Source organism: Convolutriloba macropyga, chromosome 11 (assembly GCF_964194025.1).
Source record: "Convolutriloba macropyga chromosome 11, txConMacr16.3, whole genome shotgun sequence".
Taxonomy (NCBI): domain Eukaryota; kingdom Metazoa; phylum Xenacoelomorpha; order Acoela; family Convolutidae; genus Convolutriloba; species Convolutriloba macropyga.
Window position 1 is genome coordinate 7,206,726 of NC_134478.1, and position 21,198 is coordinate 7,227,923.

Consider the following 21,198-nt stretch of genomic DNA (forward strand, 5'->3'; position numbering starts at 1 on the left):
AGAAAAATAATGTTAGGAGACGCAAAAATTTCGTCTGTTTTTTATGTGAAATGCCTACTTATTTCTCGACTTTCGGATCTATGCGGTTCAAATTGTTAAGAAAATAAGTGTTCAGGCTAACTGTGGCCATAATGTAAAGAAATTTAAGACTATTGTTATATAAAATCAAGTTTTGCAATTTCGTCCAATGTTTCTCAAAATTCGTCTCTTATTTAAAAAATACGATGTGAACTATTGGTAAAGAAGTTGTAGAATGTTGCTCATACTAATTTCGTGTATCTTCTATACATATCAATTGAATTAAACCAACAATTTTTGCTTTGAGGTCAATACTTGAAAATTTGGTACATTAGAAAAATGATGTTAGGAAACGCAAAAATTTCGTCTGTTTTTTATGTGAAATGCCTACTTATTTCTCGACTTTCGGATCTATGCGGTTCAAATTGTTAAGAAAATAAGTGTTCAGGCTAACTGTGGCCATAATGTAAAGAAATTTAAGACTATTGTTATATAAAATCAAGTTTTGCAATTTCGTCCAATGTTTCTCAAAATTCGTCTCTTATTTAAAAAATACGATGTGAACTATTGGTAAAGAAGTTGTAGAATGTTGCTCATACTAATTTCGTGTATCTTCTATACATATCAATTGAATTAAACCAACAATTTTTGCTTTGAGGTCAATACTTGAAAATTTGGTACATTAGAAAAATGATGTTAGGAAACGCAAAAATTTCGTCTGTTTTTTATGTGAAATGCCTACTTATTTCTCGACTTTCGGATCTATGCGGTTCAAATTGTTAAGAAAATAAGTGTTCAGGCTAACTGTGGCCATAATGTAAAGAAAATTAAGATTATTGTTATATAAAATCAAATTTGCAATTTCGTCCAATGTTTCTCAAAATTCATCTCTTATTTAAAAAAATATGATGTGAATTATGGGTAAAGAAGTTTTAGAATGTTGCTCATACTATTTTCGTGTATCTTCTATACCTATCAATTGTATTAAACCAACAACTTTTGCTTTGAGGTCAATACTTGAAAAATTGGTACATTAGAAAAATAATGTTAGGAAACGCAAAAATTTCGTCTGTTTTTTATGCGAAACGCCTACATATTTCTCGACTGTTGGATCTAGGTGGTTCAAATTGCTAAGAAAATTTTGTGTCAGGCTAATTGTGGCCATAATGTAAAGAAATTTAAGATTATTGTTATATAAAGTCAAGTTTTGCAATTTTGTCCAGTGTTTCTCAAATTTCTTCTCTTATTTAAAAAATTTGATGTGAACCTATGGGTCAAGAAGTGGTAGAATGTTGCTCATACTATTTTCGTGTATCTTTTATACATATCAATTGTATTAAACTAAAAACTTTTGCTTTGAGGTCAATACTTGAAAAATTGGTACATTCGAAAAATAATGTTAGGAAACGCAGAAAAATTGTCTGTTTTTTTTAAATGCCTACTTATTTCTCGACTGCTGGGTGTAGGTGGTTCAAAGTGTTAATATTGCGTATCAAGTTTTAATTTCTGTAATGTTGTTAGTGTTGTGTTTTTTGTTCTCAGCAGTCGCTTTTAAGCTGTATATAGACATCTTCTTTCGAGAACTTAGTTGACCTACATTAATCTCTAAGTGACTTCCTACACTGATATAAAAATCACCTTAATTAAATTTTAATAATTCCGCCACCTTCAAATTTTTGGTTTTCAAGAAGAGCTGTAAAATCTTATTTCTGTCTGGAACAAAAACAACCCATATGAATTTCTGCAAGTGAAAACAGAAAATTAACCTTTCATTCTAATTTTGATTGTATCCGCCAAAATAACAACTAAGCTATATACCTGTGACAGTATATAATCTAGACAACTAAACTTATTTTTATCTTGTAGCTTCCTCAATTCACTGTTGGCTGCGCTTTGTGTTTTCTTACGAACTGCGCGGTTCGTACAACCTTAAATTTAGAAACTCTTTATCCAAAACAAAGACAAATTGAATCAAATTCATTCCCGAAAAAAAAACAGCAAATTGTCAAACTTTTTGTTTTACAGACGCATTTGTGTTGCGTGCCTTTTGCTCAGTGACTCCATTGTCACGTGCTTTTTGTGAAAACATATTTTGTCTTTTCAAGTAAAGAAAATTGGGCCAAAGTTTTCTTAACAAAAATTTTCGAGCAAGCAAAAATTTCGTTCGACATTCAAACCGCAACAGTGCAAAATAAACCAACTTGCAAACGGAAAAATTCAACAAATGTTTTTGACAGAATGATTTTTTCAAGGTTTCAATTGATACGATGAATACAGGAGATTAAGAGTTTCTTCTGAATATTGTGTAGTGAAAATTCCGTTCAAAATTGACATTAATAGCTGCGAGGCTTTAGCCAATTCTCACTTGATCGGGAAAAGAGACATTTTAAAATCCTGGGTGATAAGTGTATTGCTAATTCTGCGCGTTTGAAACAAAAATATTTTGTGGACTTTTTAATTTTTTATTATTCTTTCGACAATTTCAATCTAATTTTTGGCTTGATTTGCAGGAGCACATAAAAAATAAGTTCATTGACCCCAAACGTGCTTTAAATTTTTCAGAAAAGAATAAAAATGGTAATTGATCCGCTCACTTTGTGCCGGCTCTCAAAAAATAAAACCATGAAGTTTCACAAAATTTGCCACATAACTGATTTTTTTTTTCCCGAAAAATCCCTCGTTCAAAAAAGTCTTTGTTTGTCCATGTGGGAGTGGCCGAATCTATTTTCGCTGATAGAATTTGTTTTCATTGGCCAAAAAATGCTCTGTTTGTCAAAATGTGGGAATGGCCAAATCTGTTTTCACTGGTCAAATCTATTTTCATCGGCCATATCTATTTTCACTGGTCGAATCTATTTTGTTGCATATATGGTGCCACAAAAATTGATTTTTTTTTCCGAAAAATCCCTCGCTCAGAGAAGGCTTTGTTTGTCCATGTGGGAGTGGCCGAATCTATTTTCACTGATCAAATCTATTTTCATTGGCCGAAAAATGCTTTGTTTGTCAATGTGGGAGTAGCTGAATCTATTTTCACTGGTCAAATCTATCAGATTTATACAAAATCTCCTGTGTCAATGTTAATTCAACGTGACAAATTATTCTGATTAATAAAAAATTTTTCGTTTCAAATGTTTTCTGTTTCAATTACTGGGGAAAAATAAAAAAAAACTTCTATGAGGTCATGGTGATGTACTGGGGTAGATTAAATGAGCGGCTAGGACCTTTTGATAAGTAATAATAAAGTAGAAATAAAGCTTTAATAATCACTTTTATGCCCAAAGCGCTTTAAATTAGTCTTAATTGCGGATTTTAAGCTAAATCGAGCTACATTGCGTGCGATAAATCGATACATAAATGGAGGGGATGCGTGATACAAGCCGTGCGAAAAATAGGTTTTAAAGTTTGTACTTGTATTTCGCGGCTAGGATTAGGACAATTTCGCGAACACGGGTTGCTAATTTCCCTTCCATTTTGCCGGTTTCTTCTAAAGTAGCTATTTTCCATAATATTGTTCCACTTTCAATGTATTATCATAGTAAGAACAAACACGAGATACACGCATCGGGCATATCTGCCCATGACGATTTGTGCATACCTCTGCGTCGTATTGGTGCCATTAATTGTACAAAAGAAAAGTTTAAACTGTTTGATCTGCTATTGCTAATGACGAGAACTATTCTACATCTTTTTTTTTCAAAAAGAAAGACCAGCAAATGTACCTAATTTAACTCAATACGGAATTCAGCCAACTTTTACAATTTTTATAATTTAAAATATAGCGCTGAAAGACACATACTCATGCTTAAAACCTTTTTTTATCCTTTTTTTTCTTGAAAAATTTAGTTGCAGACTTCACATCCAGATGAGAAACAAAATTGATCAGTGTCGACTCCATGCAATCAGAGGAAAGTTGGAGTTTTAAAGAGATTATCCAGTCAGATGTCTTTAAAACCAATAAAAAATAGTGGATTTAATGGAGATGGGAAAATCGTCCACAGAACTTTTGCATTCAGCATCAAAACTTTCAGCATTAAAATAGACAAATATTTGCATTATTATAAAACTTAGTACATATTCAGGATTTTTTAATATAATTTTAAGTAAATTGAATTTTGCACTGCATGCACTATTTTAGGGCATACTATAAACTAAATAGGTATTGTTCGGTTTCAAATTTGACATTTTCAGTTAGCAGGTTATTAGCAGCTTGCAATTTTTAAATTATGATCTCGCCAATCAGACTATCATGCTTTTCCAGCTACGGCAGACATCATAAATGTGATCATGCTGAACAAATTTTATTGATTCTGTAAGCCGAACTCCTTTTTTGTAACAAAGAACTCCTTTTTTGTAACAAAACATGGGGGTTCTTGGTTACCTTTTATTCCCGAATTAATTCAGATTCCCATTGTTAAATTTATGGAACCGACCCTAGCCGAAATTTATCTCAGGTTGCTTGATCTTGGCTGTGTTCTTGAACGTTTTCTGTGACTGATTGTGTAATCTCGGCGGTTAATCTGAACCCAGGCAAGCATGCATAACCACTTCGGTTGGAATCCGAGGTTACCACTATCAAGTATTTCTCGTTAGATGGATCTTTGAACACAATTGTTGGGCACTTTTTTTCTTCAAATTGCTTTTGCAACCATTTTTTCATCTCTGTTCCTTCATTCGGTCCGAACCATTTGTAAAGCTGTTCAGATGAAGACTGAGTCATAACAACCATGTAAGATGATTGACCACTGTTGTAGCAGATACCAGTTATTATTTTCTTCTTTGAATATCCTTCTTGTATCGCCTTTTCTGTTTCAGCCCAACTGCTTTTTGTCCAAACACTCTGGTCACCTGGAAAAATATTCTTGCCCAGAGGTAGGAAATCTTATTCTTGGTAAGATTCTTTGTAAGAATTCATGTAAGAACTTACAATATCTTCACGCATGTTTCAAGGAAATAGTTATTTCTGGCTTGGTTAAGGCGAAGTTAGGAGAATGTTAAGGTGATTAATTAAGGTAATTTTAAGGCAAGTTAGAGCATGGTTTAAGCTTTTTTAAGAGGCAGTGAGGCCTTAACTTTTCAGGTAAAAATCAAGTAAAGTTAGGGTTAGTTAAGGAGAGTTAAGGAATGGCAAATCAAACTTAACAGTTAAGGTGAGTTAGGATGTTTTTAAGGTAAAATTACCTTAACTTTATTTAGTGTATACGTTTTATATGGACTAATTTAAAAAAATCAGTTTAAAAATATGGTAATAGGACATACCAAGGTTTGCCACGGAAATGGCAAAACTCAATGTCATGGTATAAAATTCATAAAATGTTTAATTGGGTGCTTATTTTGATTTAAAGAAAATCGTATATTACCATTTTCCTCTTACCTGAATATTCCGGTGCCCCTGAAGTTAGAGTTATCCTGTACCAAGTTCCATCAGAAGTGATATTTGTGATAGAATAGGTCGGGTTACTCCAATCAATGTCCTTGTCTTCCTTCACGATCTGAAGTTTCTGCCCGTTTCCATAGCCTTGCATCAAACGTGGTCTGCTCTTCCTTGTTATCGGTGTCACAATAAACCAGGTAAAATGTATTCAAAAGTTAAGTTTAAAGAATTATCTGCTATTCTTCAAAAAAATTTCTGTGTATGAAAAAAGATTTATTATGTTATTCGCCAAAAATTGATTATTCAAGTTTTATTTCATAAACTCCACGCCGGTTTATAGTGTTATAACTATACTTATTGAAACCAGGACATTTTATGGCGGGAATACTGACTACATATACACTTCACTTTTCTTGTAGTACTAGTAGTAGGAGTGGTAGTAGTAGTAGTAGTAGTAGTAGTAGTAGTAGTAGTAGTAGTAGTAGTAGTAGTAGTAGTAGTAGTAGTAGTAGTAGTAGTAGTAGTAGTAGTAGTAGTAGTAGTAGTAGTAGTAGTAGTAGTAGTAGTAGTAGTAGTAGTAGTAGTAGTAGTAGTAGTAGTAGTAGTAGTAGTAGTAGTAGTAGTAGTAGTAGTAGTAGTATTAGTAGTAGTAGTAGTTCACCAATGGCCGAAAAGTTCACCAATCGAGATACTGTGGCAAACCTGAAGCAGTTGCCACACGCGTGTTTTCCTGCAAAGTACAAGATGTTCTCGGAAACGAGTTTGAAAACATAGAAGCGTTCAAGTATCTCGGATCATATGTCAGCCTCAAGCATGGAGACCTGCAGGAAGTCAATTGCAAACTTGCAGAAGGTAGACAACGGTTTGCTAACTTCCAAAATCTCTGGAAGAGCAAGCAGCTCAGCGTGCACCTCAAGTGCAATCTGTACAAAGCACTCGTTTTATCAGCCGTGCTGTACAGCTCAGAGACTTGGACTCTTTCGAAATTAATGGTGGAGAGAAAACTTGAGAGTTTCCACTGTGGTTGTCTTCGGAGAATTCTACGTGTGTCATATCTGGAGAAATCAACGAACGAAGAAATTATGTCAAGATCACGAATGCCCCAACTATCCACGATGATCATGCTCAAACGGATAAAATGGTACGGACACATCCAGAGAATGGAACCAGGAAGATTAGCCCGCAGTGCCGTCGATTGGGACCCGCCCGATCAATACGTCCATGCTAGACGCGCTCCTGGGGGGCAACGGAAAATGTGGATGAGTCAAATCCAAGGAGACTGTGTACGAAACAAAGTATCGTTCACCAGATTGCAGGAGAAAGCAGCAACCGGGTCAAAGAATGCCTTCAACAATTTCGTCGTACAGCATTTCACAGAATAACCAAACAAATAACTCTTCTTGTTTTGTTTGTATTTGTTGCCAACCGTGCCTTTATTTCATATTTGGAATTAAAGTGTTGAAACAGTAGTAGTAGTAGTTGTAGTAGTAGTAGTAGTAGTAGTAGTAGTAGTAGTAGTAGTAGTAGTAGTAGTAGTAGTAGTAGTAGTAGTAGTAGTAGTAGTAGTAGTAGTAGTAGTAGTAGTAGTAGTAGTAGTAGTAGTAGTAGTAGTAGTATTAGTAGTAGTAGTAGTAGTAGTAGTAGTAGTAGTAGTAGTAGTAGTAGTAGTAGTAGTAGTAGTAGTAGTAGTAGTAGTAGTAGTAGTAGTAGTAGTAGTAGTAGTAGTAGTAGTAGTAGTAGTAGTAGTAGTAGTAGTAGTATTAGTAGTAGTAGTAGTAGTAGTAGTAGTAGTAGTAGTAGTAGTAGTAGTAGTAGTAGTAGTAGTAGTAGTAGTAGTAGTAGTAGTAGTAGTAGTAGTAGTAGTAGTAGTAGTAGTAGTAGTAGTAGTAGTAGTAGTAGTAGTAGTAGTAGTAGTAGTAGTAGTAGTAGTAGTAGTAGTAGTAGTAGTAGTAGTAGTAGTAGTAGTAGTAGTAGTAGTAGTAGTAGTAGTAGTAGTAGTAGTAGTAGTAGTAGTAGTAGTAGTAGTAGTAGTAGTAGTAGTAGTAGTAGTAGTAGTAGTAGTAGTAGTAGTAGTAGTAGTAGTAGTAGTAGTAGTAGTAGTAGTAGTAGTAGTAGTAGTAGTAGTAGTAGTAGTAGTAGTAGTAGTAGTAGTAGTAGTAGTAGTAGTAGTAGTAGTAGTAGTAGTAGTAGTAGTAGTAGTAGTAGTAGTTGGTCGACGGAAGTTCTGCCCGATGACTGGAAGGTAGCAGAAATTGTCCCATTATACAAGACTAAAGGAAAGAGGTCAGAGTGTTCGAACCACCGAGGGATCTCTCTATTGTCAGTACCAGGCAAAGTGTTCGCTTCCGTTACTCTCAATCGATGCAAAGATTCAGTGGATCGCGTCTTAAGGGAAGAGCAGTGTGGCTTCAGAAAAAGCAGAGGATGCGCCGATCAACTCTTTGCCCTGCGTCAAATAATAGAGAAATCAATGGCGTTTCAATTGGATATTAGCTTTTGTTTCATAGACTTTCGAGCGGCATTCGATTCTGTCGATCGTGAGCAGATGTACCAGATAATGAAACACTATGGTCTGCCGCAAAAAGTGATAAACATCATAAGAAACAGCTATGATGGATTCAAATGTCGAGTCAAAGCCGAAGGTGAGAAGGGACGCTTATTTGATGTCAGAACAGGCGTTAGGCAGGGTGATGTGTGGTCCCCAATCCTATTCGGCCTTGTCATCAACTACATTTTAGCTAACTCGGTGCATGGAGGATTAGACATTGGGAGATTGGTGGCTGACTTAGATTTTGCTGATGATGTTGCTCTCGTGGGGGTCTCAGACAGTGAGGTGCAAGAAAACCTACATCGAATCGAGGCCCTAGCGGAAGCCGCTGGTCTGAAGAATATGGGCGTAAAATGCGACAACCCAAATGTTGTTGCAGTGCCTAGTATCCAACAGAACGTGGAGATACTCACTGGAACACATAAAGGCAAACTAGGACTCCTGGCAGAGACATCTAGCCAGTCACGACTAACCATCGGCACGGAGGTGCTGCTGGGAACGAAAAAGAAAGCGGGCTGGTTCGAAACACAAGATGGCCGGAAGCTCAGATTGAAAAGCTTAGCGGAGGCTAAGCCAGCGTTGGTAGCTTCACAACAACAATCTGCAGTAGCGGATTTAGAGTCGCTAGAAAATGAGAGTGGGTCAGCGGTGGCTGATCAAGAGTCTTTAAGATGTCAGAACTGTCAGCGGCAATTCAGTACAGTTACCGGACGCAAAGTGCACCAAACAAGATTCTGCAAAGCCGGTTCGTCAAAGAATGTCGTCGACAAGTCAAAGTTCGAGCAACTAGAGGCGAGCCTCACCTGTGACAAGTGTGAAAGGAAGTTCAAAACAGTCAATGGCCGAAAAGTTCACCAATCGAGATACTGTGGCAAACCTAAAGCAGCTGCCACACGCGTGTTTTCCTGCAAAGTACAAGATGTTATCGGAAACGAGTTTGAAAACATAGAAGCGTTCAAGTATCTCGGATCATATGTCAGCCTCAAGCATGGAGACCTCCAGGAAGTCAATTGCAAACTTGCAGAAGGTAGACAACGGTTTGCTAACTTCCAAAATCTCTGGAAGAGCAAGCAGCTCAGCGTGCACCTCAAGTGCAATTTGTACAAAGCACTCGTTTTATCAGCCGTGCTGTACAGCTCAGAGACTTGGACTCTTTCGAAATTAATGGAGAGAAAACTTGAGAGTTTCCACTGTGGTTGTCTTCGGAGAATTCTACGTGTGTCATATCTGGAGAAAGCAACGAACGATGAAATTATGTCAAGATCGCGAATGCCCCAACTATCCACGATGATCATGCTCAAACGGATAAAATGGTACGGTCACATCCAGAGAATGGAACCAGGAAGATTAGCCCGCAGTGCCTTCGATTGGGACCCGCCCGATCAATACGCCCATGCCAGACGCGCTCCTGGGGGGCAACGGAAAACGTGGATGAGTCAAATCGAAGGAGACTGTGTACGAAACAAAGTATCGTTCACCAGATTGCAGGAGAAAGCAGCAACCGGGTCAAAGAATGCCTTCAACAATTTCGTCGTACAGCACTTCACAGAATAACCAAACAAATAACTCTTCTTGTTTTGTTTGTATTTGTATTTGTATTTGTATTTGTTGCCAACCGTGCCTTTATTTCATATTTGGAATTAAAGTGTTGAAACAGTAGTAGTAGTAGTAGTAGTAGTAGTAGTAGTAGTTTTCAACCATTCTGCTCATTTTCCTAAGAAACTACGGTTTGGCAGCTCTAAGAACAGAAATATCCTGGTGGGTTTGTCCGTGCAGAGTCCATAATAAGTTTTCATCTTCTATTTTAATAAAAGGAAAAATTTTCTATATTTTTGAATTTTTGAATTCTTGACACTATTTTATTCAGATGAAAAATTGTCACCAAAGGTCCGGTTTTGTGGGTTGGTTTAATTTTTACATCGAAACAAACAGTTGATTTTCTGAAACCCATGTAACCTTAGCGCGTTTGACAGTGAAAGGCGATCCGAGTAACTCTGCTCGCCTCTTATTTTTGCTGTTTCGGCTTTAGTAGCGAAAAGTGTTAATTTATTAATTTAAAAGGAATCTGTTTGTTTGTAAATAACAGTAGTATTGGATGCATATCTATTACCTGCAATGTTTTTGAGCCTCTACTGTTGTGCAATTTTTAGAAATTGTTTTCTATTTGACTGAAAATTACTTCAGGGTTTTGTTTTTAATCTTTCCCAATTTTATAATACCAATCAGATTTTTTGATTTTTTTATAAACCTCAACATGATGCCAAAAGCTTAGAGAAACCGGATCTTTTCCGTTTGTGCCCCCCCAGTACGTTATGCTCCCCCAGTTACAGAACACGTGTCATTACATAGTTTCTCCTTATGTAAAAATATTGCACGTGCATCAGGGGGTTGCAAATAATATGCACCCACTAAGCTGGGGGGGGGCACAAACGGAAAATATCCGAGAAACCAACAAAAGCTTAGAAAAACCAACAAAAGCTTAGAGAAACCAACAAAAAATGTTTTGCCTATAAATCTCTTCTTGAATTGACACTAGAAAGCTCTTCTGTGGTGTCTGTTTTGAGGTTATCAAAAATTAAATTAGGCAAAATTTAGTTTTATGATTATGAAAAAAAAACGAACAATGAGTGGCCAAACTCTGTATATTGTGAAATTAAGCATTTCGGCTATGTATTAAGCCCAGTATTTTTGTTGTATAGCAACTGGGATGAATTTTGACTTCTCCATTCAAGGGCAGTCTCACGCAATCATAACTCACTTTGTAAACAAAAACGTATGTGATTTTAAAGGTTACTCAGGTGGTAAAATATGCCTTTATGGTGCATATTGACCGCTTTCCCCATATTCAAGAATAGCTTTTACTTAAGTTAACCGAGCTTGCTACGTTTCTTAAAAACAATTGAGTGAAGACCCCTAAAATCTTGGAACCCAAAGTTGCATGTTTGAGAGATCTATAATTTATCTATAAAACATATCATCGATGGAGCAGCTATAAACTAATCATCTCTGAATAAGAGAGGAAGAGGAGAAATCTATGCGCCTTGTATCATGTACAAGTAATGTAATCCAGTTGTCTCATCAGCCTCCAGAGAATACACACGGTAGTTGTCGTTGTAACCTTCTTGAATGAACTCAAAAATATTGTCCCAATTTGAACACCACCATTTCGCATCTCCTTTTACCAAGGTATGAGTCCCAAATATACCGTAAAATTTACCATCATGGACACTCTGACTGATTAGGGTGTCATTGGAGTCGATTACCATACTGCCCACCAAACTGTTGTATTCGTATTTATCGCCAATTTTTTTTGGGTTGTATGAAGTTTTAGTACCGAATAATGAGACTCTCCGCATCATTCTTTGTTCTCCCCACCATTTTTTAGGCAATCTGCCAGTTATTTGCAATGTCAGCTCACCATTGTCACCTGTACATCTCACAAAACCATGTTGAAAATATCAAAGGACAATAGTTGATGACAGAAAGTTGACCAGTTTTTTTTTGCCGTGAACTTTATTAAAATTTTAAGTTCTGATATAAAAAAGTTGAGATTAGCAAAAAGGTGAGCCAGTTTCAAATTAAATGTGCTATTGGACCATGTTTTTTCTTCGAAAGCAGGAAACTGTGTGGTACCATTTTAATAACAAGAAGTAAAATGAATTCTCAAACATTGTAGCAACGAATTGTTTTCATCTTTTTTTTCGGATAGCTGATTACCTTGCCTCCAAAAATAGTGAAAACAATTATAATGTATATGCAACAATAACTATTATTTTCAACCTCCAAATCACAATTTAGTATAATAGATATTAAAGCAAAAACAGTCATCATAAATGATCAACTTATTCAAGTTTCTTGCATTCGATTATTGTCGAGCCAGTAAAAAAGTACTCAATACTCTGATTTTTACTTCCGTAAATTTCTTCGGCTAATTAAACAAGTGTGGTTTTTAAATTAAAATTTAAGTAAATAATCTCTTTTGAATAAAAAGTAAATATTACGTTGACTTTTGAACCTAGAATTTATACATGTTCAAATAAAGTGAAGGGTGAAATAACTGCCCTTTAAATGCTTTCTGGTTTCAAAAAAGTTGACATAAATGTGTAACAAAAATTAAAACATAATAATATGAAATCTTAAAAAAAAAACAAAAACGGTTATGTTTTATTATATCTTTTTCCAAATCAGCAAAGAAACCAATGTTGCTGAAAACTTGAAACATAAAGGGAAAAACCTTCCATTGTGCAACCTAAAATTTTGTTTTATCTAATTAGTGATTCACATCTTTTTCTTTAGATTTTTTAAAAACGTAGTTTAGGAGATGCATTCATTTTATATTTTTATTTAACAAAAACTTGTGTTCTGCTGTCGCCGAATTTGATGACAAGTCTGCCAAACAAACTGTTTGTTTCATTTTTGTTGCAAAAATTGGTTGCTTGAAGTTTATACCGAATACTAAGCGACCTAGGCAATCTACTAACTGTTTGCTATGTTGAGTCACCACTCCCACCTATTCCTCAACAGTAGTCATGTTAAATCATTAAAGGACAAAACTTGATGACGAAAAGTACAATAAGAATCCTTTGTCATGTGAAAATAATTGATCAAACTTTTCCATAGAACCACTACATTTTTTTAGCAGAACAGAGGAAAAGTTTAAGTTTTAATATGCTTTTAGGAAACGTAAGTTATTCGAAATTAGTAAAAGATCAGTGGTCTTGACGGATCTCCTCATTTTGTTACAATGAGAAGTTTTTAAATGAAGAAACAATTCAATACGAATCATAAGCATTGTATCCTCACCTTTTAATATATTGATTTAATATAGGCAACGATTATTATCTTTTTCAATCTTTAAATGACAGTTTAGTCTAACAAAAAATTGAAATCAATACTAGAGATGACAAATGCTTAACTTAGTAAGATTTCTGATATTTGTTCAAGGTGATTTGGCAGAAGTAACTGGAAGTTTTCACTCAATCATTTTTATTTCAAATATTGATTTTCTTTTTGCTCAATTAAAAAAACAAGCGTTTTTCTGTTAAAAGCTTAATCTTTCGAAGAAAGAATGATGTCTGCTCAGAAAATTGGAACCAAAAAAGTGTTTGATTAAATTAAATATAATTAAGATCAATTAAAGAATTGTACGCGCAAGTCTTTTATTTTCATACTTAGAAATGAACCTTCTATTTTTCTGGTTTTGCAAAAAATATTAAATTTTTCTGCCGCTGTATTCAATGCAAACACTGCCCAAAAACGCTTGTTATATATGTATTTTTTGTCAAAAATTTTGGTGCTTTGTTTAGTATTGGCAAAAGATAATGAATATTTTTGATCCATTTTACTTCCCACAATCGCCTAAGCCGTATTCCAGTTATTTGAAAGTTTAAAACTCCGCTTCACAACAAGAAACACACATTTGAAAAATACATAATTTAAAAAATAGCGAAGAGCAGTTGTCGATAACAGTACCTGATTTAAGAAAAAATCCATTAAGCAGAAAAATTGATCAATATCCTGCTAATAGCACATTTTTGGTTCCCTAGTTTGTCGAAAAATCAAATTTATTAAAATTAAAATACAATTGATTGTGATTTCAAAAAATTGTTCTTTTTATCAAAACAATCTGTTATCTCATTTTTAAAATGATAAAAACAAGATTTACGGTGATCAAACATTGTTTGAATTTAGAAAAAACGCTGCATTAATGTAAACTTTAATGTAAACAATTTCGTTTGGTTCAACAAATAATTACAATTGGTTTGTTTGTTTTGTAAGAAAAAAAAACAAATTTAAATTATCGTAGACGCGCTGAGTAACCCCAGTTTTATGCCCTGCTTATGTTTTTTCTATCAACAGATCTCCTTTTCAAAGATAAAATGTGTTGTCTGTTTTGCGAAAACAGAGCGTGAGCTGTGTGAAACAATGAGAAGTACAAAAATCAATTTGTTGTCAATTTTTCATTTTTATCTAGAAATATTTACAATTTGCAACAGACGGGTGGCTAAAAACGTTAACCAAACCAACAAAAAACAGTTAAGATCTGAAAACAAAACCAATATGTAAAAAAAATATTCATTGCAATTTTTTGTATTTAATTTTGTTTAATCTAATATGCCTATCAGTATTCAATTAAAATTTAATGTCTGACTTTTCTTCTTTTTTGAATTCTTATGTACCTGATATCTTAATTTAAGAACTACAGCAAATAATGAGATAGATTATAGCTGTCACTAATCCAAATAAAGACCCCAACTAAAGGACTTCATTGATAGGATTTTTCTATTGCGCCGCGTTTCGTTTCAGCTATGTTGTAAAGCAGCAAAAATTAGTTTCAGCAAATTTTTTGCTTAACGTTTATTTAGTTATAATTCTGCTTTTTTTGAAAAATCACCTGTGGACGTTCATAGCTACCCACAGCTCGCATTTTAAAAAAAAGACTTTCACACAAAAAAATCTTGATTTGAGAAAACAACAAAAGTTAACAATGGGATTCATTTTTTTTTTACTTTGACAAGCGCAGATGGCCCCCGAATTTCAGAAAGTTACACAAAATTGATCATTGAATGAGTTTATTTTGGTCTGAGCGTGATGATATTGGTACTTTATTTGAAATCCATTAGTTGAGGTAATTTCCTAAAGAAAATGCCACCATCTCTTTTGAACGGTCTAACCCGCCAAAAAGGCCATTTTCGTGCTCCACAGGAGTCAAAATTTCAGCGCCGTTTCCCTGAAAAAATTTTGTGAGAAATGTGCTGATTGCGATTTGCTAACCAATGTACCGAAATCCGCTGAAACGTGAATGAGCTGAGGCTTTGAATTTAACTTCAAAATGCAATCAGAGTAGTATGGTAATCCGCTATATGATTGTAGGGGGGGTCCGACCTCCCCTTAAAGACTTTCTACCATCGAAAAATTAATTTTTCTCTTAGTGAAACCAAGTTTTTTGGTTAAGTTTCACTAGCCTGTGAGAAGTTCTTATGTTAAGCCGGCTGGCTCAGCTTAACCAAAAAAACTTGGTTTCACAAAGAGAAAAATTAGTCTTTCGGTGGTAGAAAGTCTTATAGGGTGGCGGTTCGAACCCCCGCCCCGACAGTCAAATGGTAGATTCCCGCTGTTGCAATGTTCGCTGTATATAGAATTAGGTGTTACCTAAGTTTTGGACTCTCACTAAATGTTATTGGTGAAAACATAAAAAATCCAATATAAGACACCAGGAGCCTAAAATTTTCAAATATTTCAAAAATTTTTTCGAAGTCCTAAAATGGTCTGAAATGGATTTTGCGGTATGAAAGAGCACTCAAAACTGATTTTTTGTTGACTTGAAAATTTTCTCAGATAAGGTTTACTTTAAAAAAATTTGTGAAAAAAAACAATTTGATTAGCAATATTTTAATCTTAGTAATTCTGAAACTTTCCTTCTGAGATGTCATTATTTAAAATACAAAACAAATACCAATTCAATCAGAGTCAGAGTTTCTAGAATCGAGACCTTTGCTTCCATTGAGTAGGTTTTTGTTCACATTAGCAGTTTTCTTTACTTGTTTGTTAATGTTTGCTAAAGTAGTATCACTGTCACTGCTGCTGGTAGTTATTCGGGCTTTCCTCGGCTTCGTTGGGAATGAGGGGGTTACTTATTTCATGATTACAGTCGTCATAATGATCAGACAGGTTTGAAAGGTCGACAACATCATATAACTCCTCATTCAAATACGATGGATGATGAAAACAGGGATCACGTGTTTCCCAGCCCAATGCCTCCCCATCTTCGGAAAATTCGAAAAGATTATACGGTTCATGCACTTCCGTATCCCAATTAGTTTCGACACACATTTTCTTCGTAATCTACTCATCCCTCAACGAAAAGTGTCCAAATGGTAGCGTAGTTTCTCGATCGGAGCTGATAAATCGTTTATCATCATATGCGCTCACCGCAATTTTGTTGAGACAAACAGTTTGTAATTGGTGTTTGTCGGTGTTGAACTTGATGTTTTCCACTCTCACTATATCTCCGGTTTCTAATGTCTTTTTGAACATCTCATGGTTCAATTTGGCTTGAGCCTATTTTGTGGTTCCTTTTGCGGTCATTTTGTTTTCCCGTTACCAACCAGAATAGAGTACATTTTCGGTTTAAGGGCACAAACCTCCTGTATTGATGTTGCCGCTAGCTCAACTTTAGGAAACTTTTTCGTTCGATCTACTATAGAGTTTGTGATCTGTTGGAAAACTTGAGAGATCGAAATGGCTTTTGAGATGCAAATTTTTTCCAAGTCGTTATAGCTTTCCAAGTTTTTGGTTTTAAGCTTGTAGATGAAAGAGTCTGAATACAACAGCACACACTCGGCTCGCTTTTTCATTACATTGTAGTGGAACTCCAGCATGAAGAGCTTCGAAAGCTCTAAAATGCTAGCATCAACAATTGTTGGTTTGTTCCACATGATAGACTGCTTTTTCTTATTGATCAGAGTTAAGTTTTCGCCTATGATTTTGATTAAAGAAATTTTAATATCAACTGTTGCATTAAGAAGTTCCTCTTCCTTTCTGACAAATGAAACTGACACTCGGTTTCGCAAACTTTCACAAAAGTCACAACTTTTCCAAAGGTCAAATTTGACATTAGTTTGTAGAAATTTTGGTTAAACTTGCTGGACGCTGTTTGTTGCTTTTGTTTGTTGAGTGCAATTTAGCTGGAAAGCCACTTCGATTGTCGGAATTTGACAGCTTGATGAACCTTGGTAATTTTTATGCCGTTGTTAACGTAAAACTTTAGGTTGCGATAGTGGGCCACATAGTTTTTCTTGGGATGGAATGTCTGTCTCAGCTTTTTGATATTTGATGCAGTCAATATAAGGGTCTTTCTTAGAGAAGTTTGAAAGTCACTCAATTCTAGGGGAGCGATTGATTCCTTGTCTGGTACGAGTGGATAGTCTGCATGTTTATCATGTAGTTCGTCAGGGTACTCCAAATCGACTTCAACCAGGAAATAAATATCCCCCTCATCTTCAGTCTGTAATATTTCGTCCAATGAAATGTCTTCAACGAGCTCAAAATCCTTGAGTGGCAATGCGTATTGGAGCATAATGCCACCGTAAAGATTATTCGCATCAATGTAGATTATTGATGAAACATCTTTCGACTCATCAAAATACGGCAACAAGATGTTGTTGGCAACCTAGTGTCTTGAGCTAAAGACAGAGGACAATCCTTCACGCATCATCCTTTCTGTCATGTCAAGTATTTGTCGATCAGTCATTAGCTCACGTTCTGGTGCACAAACTTTCAAGCAGGCACTTCCTGAAACGTTTGATGCCATATAGAATTGCGAACAGTCCAATTCGTATGTGTTATAACACACGGACCGCAGCTCCTCAAACAAGCCCGCTAACTGGAGAACATCTCCTGCAAGGTAAAGTTCGACGAACTGTTTGAGGCTTTCACAGTTGAACGCTTTGAACACATTATTCAATAGAATGAGTTCTTCATTGTTGACATCGATTTGGTTGTCTTTTAGACTGTTCTTCAAGTTCGCTTGACTTGGAAGAGACAGATCATTTAGCTTACTTAATGAGTCCACATATGAGTAAACAAAGTTTCCTTTCTTCTTCAATAATTTTTGTTGCTCGTCTGTATAGCCCCGATAGAATTGGTCTAGGAGAGAAAATTTTGTGTCAGGTAAACTTTGTACTAGTTTATCTAAGCTACAAGGCATGAAGTTGAAGCTGCCGATAAAACGAAGGTACTCGTACACTGGAACTTCGTCACGCTTGCGTTTTCGCGTTTCAACGAAAACGACAAAATAGAGTGCAATAAACTTCTCATCATTGGTTGGTATGACTTCAATTTTTGTCGACTGTGAAGCTGAGTGTATGGATTTCACAATATGATTTAAGTCATAATTCATCAGAATGTGCGCAATCACTGGAGTGTAGTTTAACGTTTCTCGTTTTAGCTTAAACTCGATGTGCATACCCCGATGAATTGTCCGTTGAAGTGACAGTGCTATAATACCTTTTCGTTATCATTGTTGAAATCAACATTAAAAATCCAATACTTTGACCATGTGTCTCTTGGAGGGGTTGTCCCGAGAAAACGTGGGAAGTTCCGCTTTTGCTTATAGAAATTTTTTGCAAGTTTCTCTATTTTTGTTACAAAGCGTTCCATACAATTGGGTCCAGTTTATATATCAAAATGGAGGGGCTCAGTGTTATCACGCTAAACAACAATCATGCAATAACTGCATGGAAGATGTTGTTCTATTGTAGAAGTGCTTGAAATAGTTGGGTTGTTTTTTGCCATTGCAACTGGCACGACCAGAGATTCTAGATCCAGGTACACAACAATAGGTGAAAACCACCTTGCCGCATAGTTCTCGAACTTTACCTTGTTTTTGTCGAGTGTGGGCATTGCTATTTGTACTGCCATTGCTATTTCCAGAAAAACCTTTTGATGTGAAGTGGGTAGTTCTAATGATGAACATACATGAAAACAATTCCGACAGAGCTCGTTCCTATTACGATACTCCCTTCCTTTGATTTTGCGATAAGTTTTATTAAATTGACAATGAGTACGTAGGTGTAGGTCTGCTCGTTTTATAGGAGCAACAAGTCCAGAAAAAAGGGAAATTCTTTTCCTTTTGACACCTTCAGGGGCAGTTGCTGTTTCTTGTCATACCTAAAGCAGAAATTTTATACGGTTTTCAGGGAGATTATAAAACAAAAAACAATTTTTTGACATTAGATAAGGGAGTTTTTAATAAAAGTGTTTTTTTTTTCGAAAGGTTTTTTTAGTAAGCAAAAGTGGTATAATTTAAAAATATTATTACTTGAACACATTGACTTGCACTTAATTGATATCCTCGAGCTTTGATATCTCATGCAGACTCATTGGAATTTCAAAGTTCCCTTTGGGCATCTTGGCTGATGGGTTCTCCTCGCTGTATGTAAGCACATTTGTCCTGGGTCTGAAGCACGGTGCTGGCTGATCCAGTTTTTCTTTTTTGTAAACTAGGTGGTATCCAGCTGTGTACCAGCATAGAAAGCAGTTGTTGTCGCTTCCATTGTGTATGTTTAGCAAATTCGAATGCCTTGTCAACGGATGTCCCTCATGAAATGGTATGAATTGCTACCGCGCACTGCAACGCATCTAGTCAGTTGCAGGGTATCCTTGTCTATAGAGAGCAGCTGCCAGCCACTTCCATAGCTTGAAAAGAGTACAAGCTTAGACACAATGCTATCAATGAGAGATTCGTAGTTTTCATCTGAAATCCCTGAGTGGTATACAGTCACTGTTTCTCTGTTAAAGTATACGCTCACTTCTTCAATTTCTTCCTCTAAAGTCTTTTGAAGTGTCATTTTCACGTTTGCTTGAAGTTATTTGGGAGAATTTGTGTGTGTGTTTTAGTAATATTCTTGACACCTCATCACGCTTTCTGAACATGTATTCCATTATGTCCAAATCTTTCTCCCCGGTTGAAATTCATAGTAGTTTACACCACTACTGATTGAACTCACAGTGGGTCTTGTCAAGTCAATCTCATCTTCTTCCATGTCCAATATTGACATGCCATGTTTGTTTTTAACGTGTTCCGCATAGTTAGTTTTGTTTGAAATCCTAAACGACAAGTGTAACACACTTTCAAAATAGGCTGCTGGTGAGAAATATGAGAATATTTGCGCAGCGTAGGCAAGCTTTATACATTCTCGGAACAATGAAAACAGCGAAATGTTGGTACATCCGGAAATATTTTATGGATGTTCTGTAAATGCTTATTAAGAGACCGTCGATTACAGAGTTGTGTTGAACAGTGGGGGCATTGTATCGCCATGCTGAGACAAGTTACCAGTTGGATTGTGAATGCGTATTCAAACTCGTGAAAATTTAAACAAAAAAATTTCGAGTAAAATTGCAAAATTCATTAAGGTTGGAACAAATTCAAGAAAGGAACGGTTGAAAGAAATGAAAAAATATTTGTAGGTTTAGTTAGACAGAAATTTTCAGAAGAGAAGAAGAGGTATGAGAAAAAGCAATGTAATTGTTGTGTGTTGTAAGAAAAGATTTTAAGATTTTGCTTCAGTTATAGCTTGAAGAATTTCCAACTTGAGAGAATAAAACTAAATCAGAAAATAAAATAACTGAGCACGGGTGTGACAAACATTTTTGAAATTTCAGAATATAGAAAGTTAACATTTACCTCGCGCAAATATTATCGTGTGCAACTTTCAAACTGTACTTGTTGTTTGATAGCTAGACACTTACCAAAATTTCAGGTAAAAGTCATTTGGATACTAAGGTGAAATAAAAAGCAAACCAAGTTTTTGTCTTGATAAATGAAAGAATGAATTTTATATGAAAATTAAATAAGATTCTTAAAAAAATTTATAAAAAAAAATTCTTGCTTTGGAAAGTGGAAAAAAGTTTATTTGCTCTTGCTACACATTCTCCTACAATTCAATATTTGAATTTCTCTTCAAAAACATATGATAACTTTAAAACGTTTTAGCGATGCCTGCGTTTTTTTTCTGCTTCAATCCTTTATTAGACATTGAAAACATTTCAATATGTTTTTACGTTTTAACCCTAAAGCTGTGCTATCCTTCGAAAAGTTTTGCACCTTTAAAAGTAGTACAAAATTTGTCAGTGCTTCCAAAGAAAAATTTGTTTTTCGTTTTTTTTATGTTTTCTTAGTTAAAAAGACTATATAATAAATTATAAATTATGAAGAAATGAAGTCAATTTTAGAAATTCAAATGTTAGAAACATGCAGCGAAAGATAAGGAACACCGTTTAAGGACTGTTTATACAACATTTTAATATTCAATTTAATTTAAAAAAGTTATTCAGATTTGTCAAAGAATTCTCGCATTGCTGAATTTTTCGTCTTTTTTGGAGCATTGACAACATAAGGGGTTTCTGTGTTCTCAGGCGTTTTTGACAATTTTCTAGTTTGAGTGACTTCATGCCCGTGGTGTACGGTGCCCTGTGGAGGAGTTTCACAGTTGTTGCCAGATAAATTGCGCAGTAGATTGTCGCTCACAGTTTGTGAGCTGTTAAAGTTGATCCACAAATTGTTGTTTTTCAAACTTGAGAAAAGAGATGGGCTTGGCTGTGTGCTGTCTGGGCTCAACGTGGGCTAGGGTCTGCAGTAAAAGTGCATAGTGGAGATGGATTTGTGGGTGATTCTGGAGAATTTGGAAGCCCCCAAAGATCTGCTAAATTGTCAAACTCTCGCAAAACACCGAGCGGGTTGTCATAGAAAGGAACA

General features: G+C 35.5%; 1 protein-coding gene across 1 annotated transcript in view; it reads right to left on the reverse strand.

Annotated features, from left to right (window-relative positions):
• Positions 1–4,374: 4,374 nt before the first annotated feature.
• LOC142349351 (uncharacterized) overlaps positions 4,375–21,198 on the reverse strand; it is a 68,727-nt gene continuing 51,903 nt past the window's right edge. The window contains exons 3-5 of the mRNA XM_075400834.1: positions 10,978–11,364; positions 5,390–5,533; positions 4,375–4,863 (exon numbers count right to left, since the gene is read on the reverse strand). Coding sequence (XP_075256949.1) covers positions 4,466–4,863; positions 5,390–5,533; positions 10,978–11,364 — 929 coding nt within the window. The 3' untranslated portion in view covers positions 4,375–4,465. The remainder of the gene's footprint in view (positions 4,864–5,389; positions 5,534–10,977; positions 11,365–21,198) is intronic.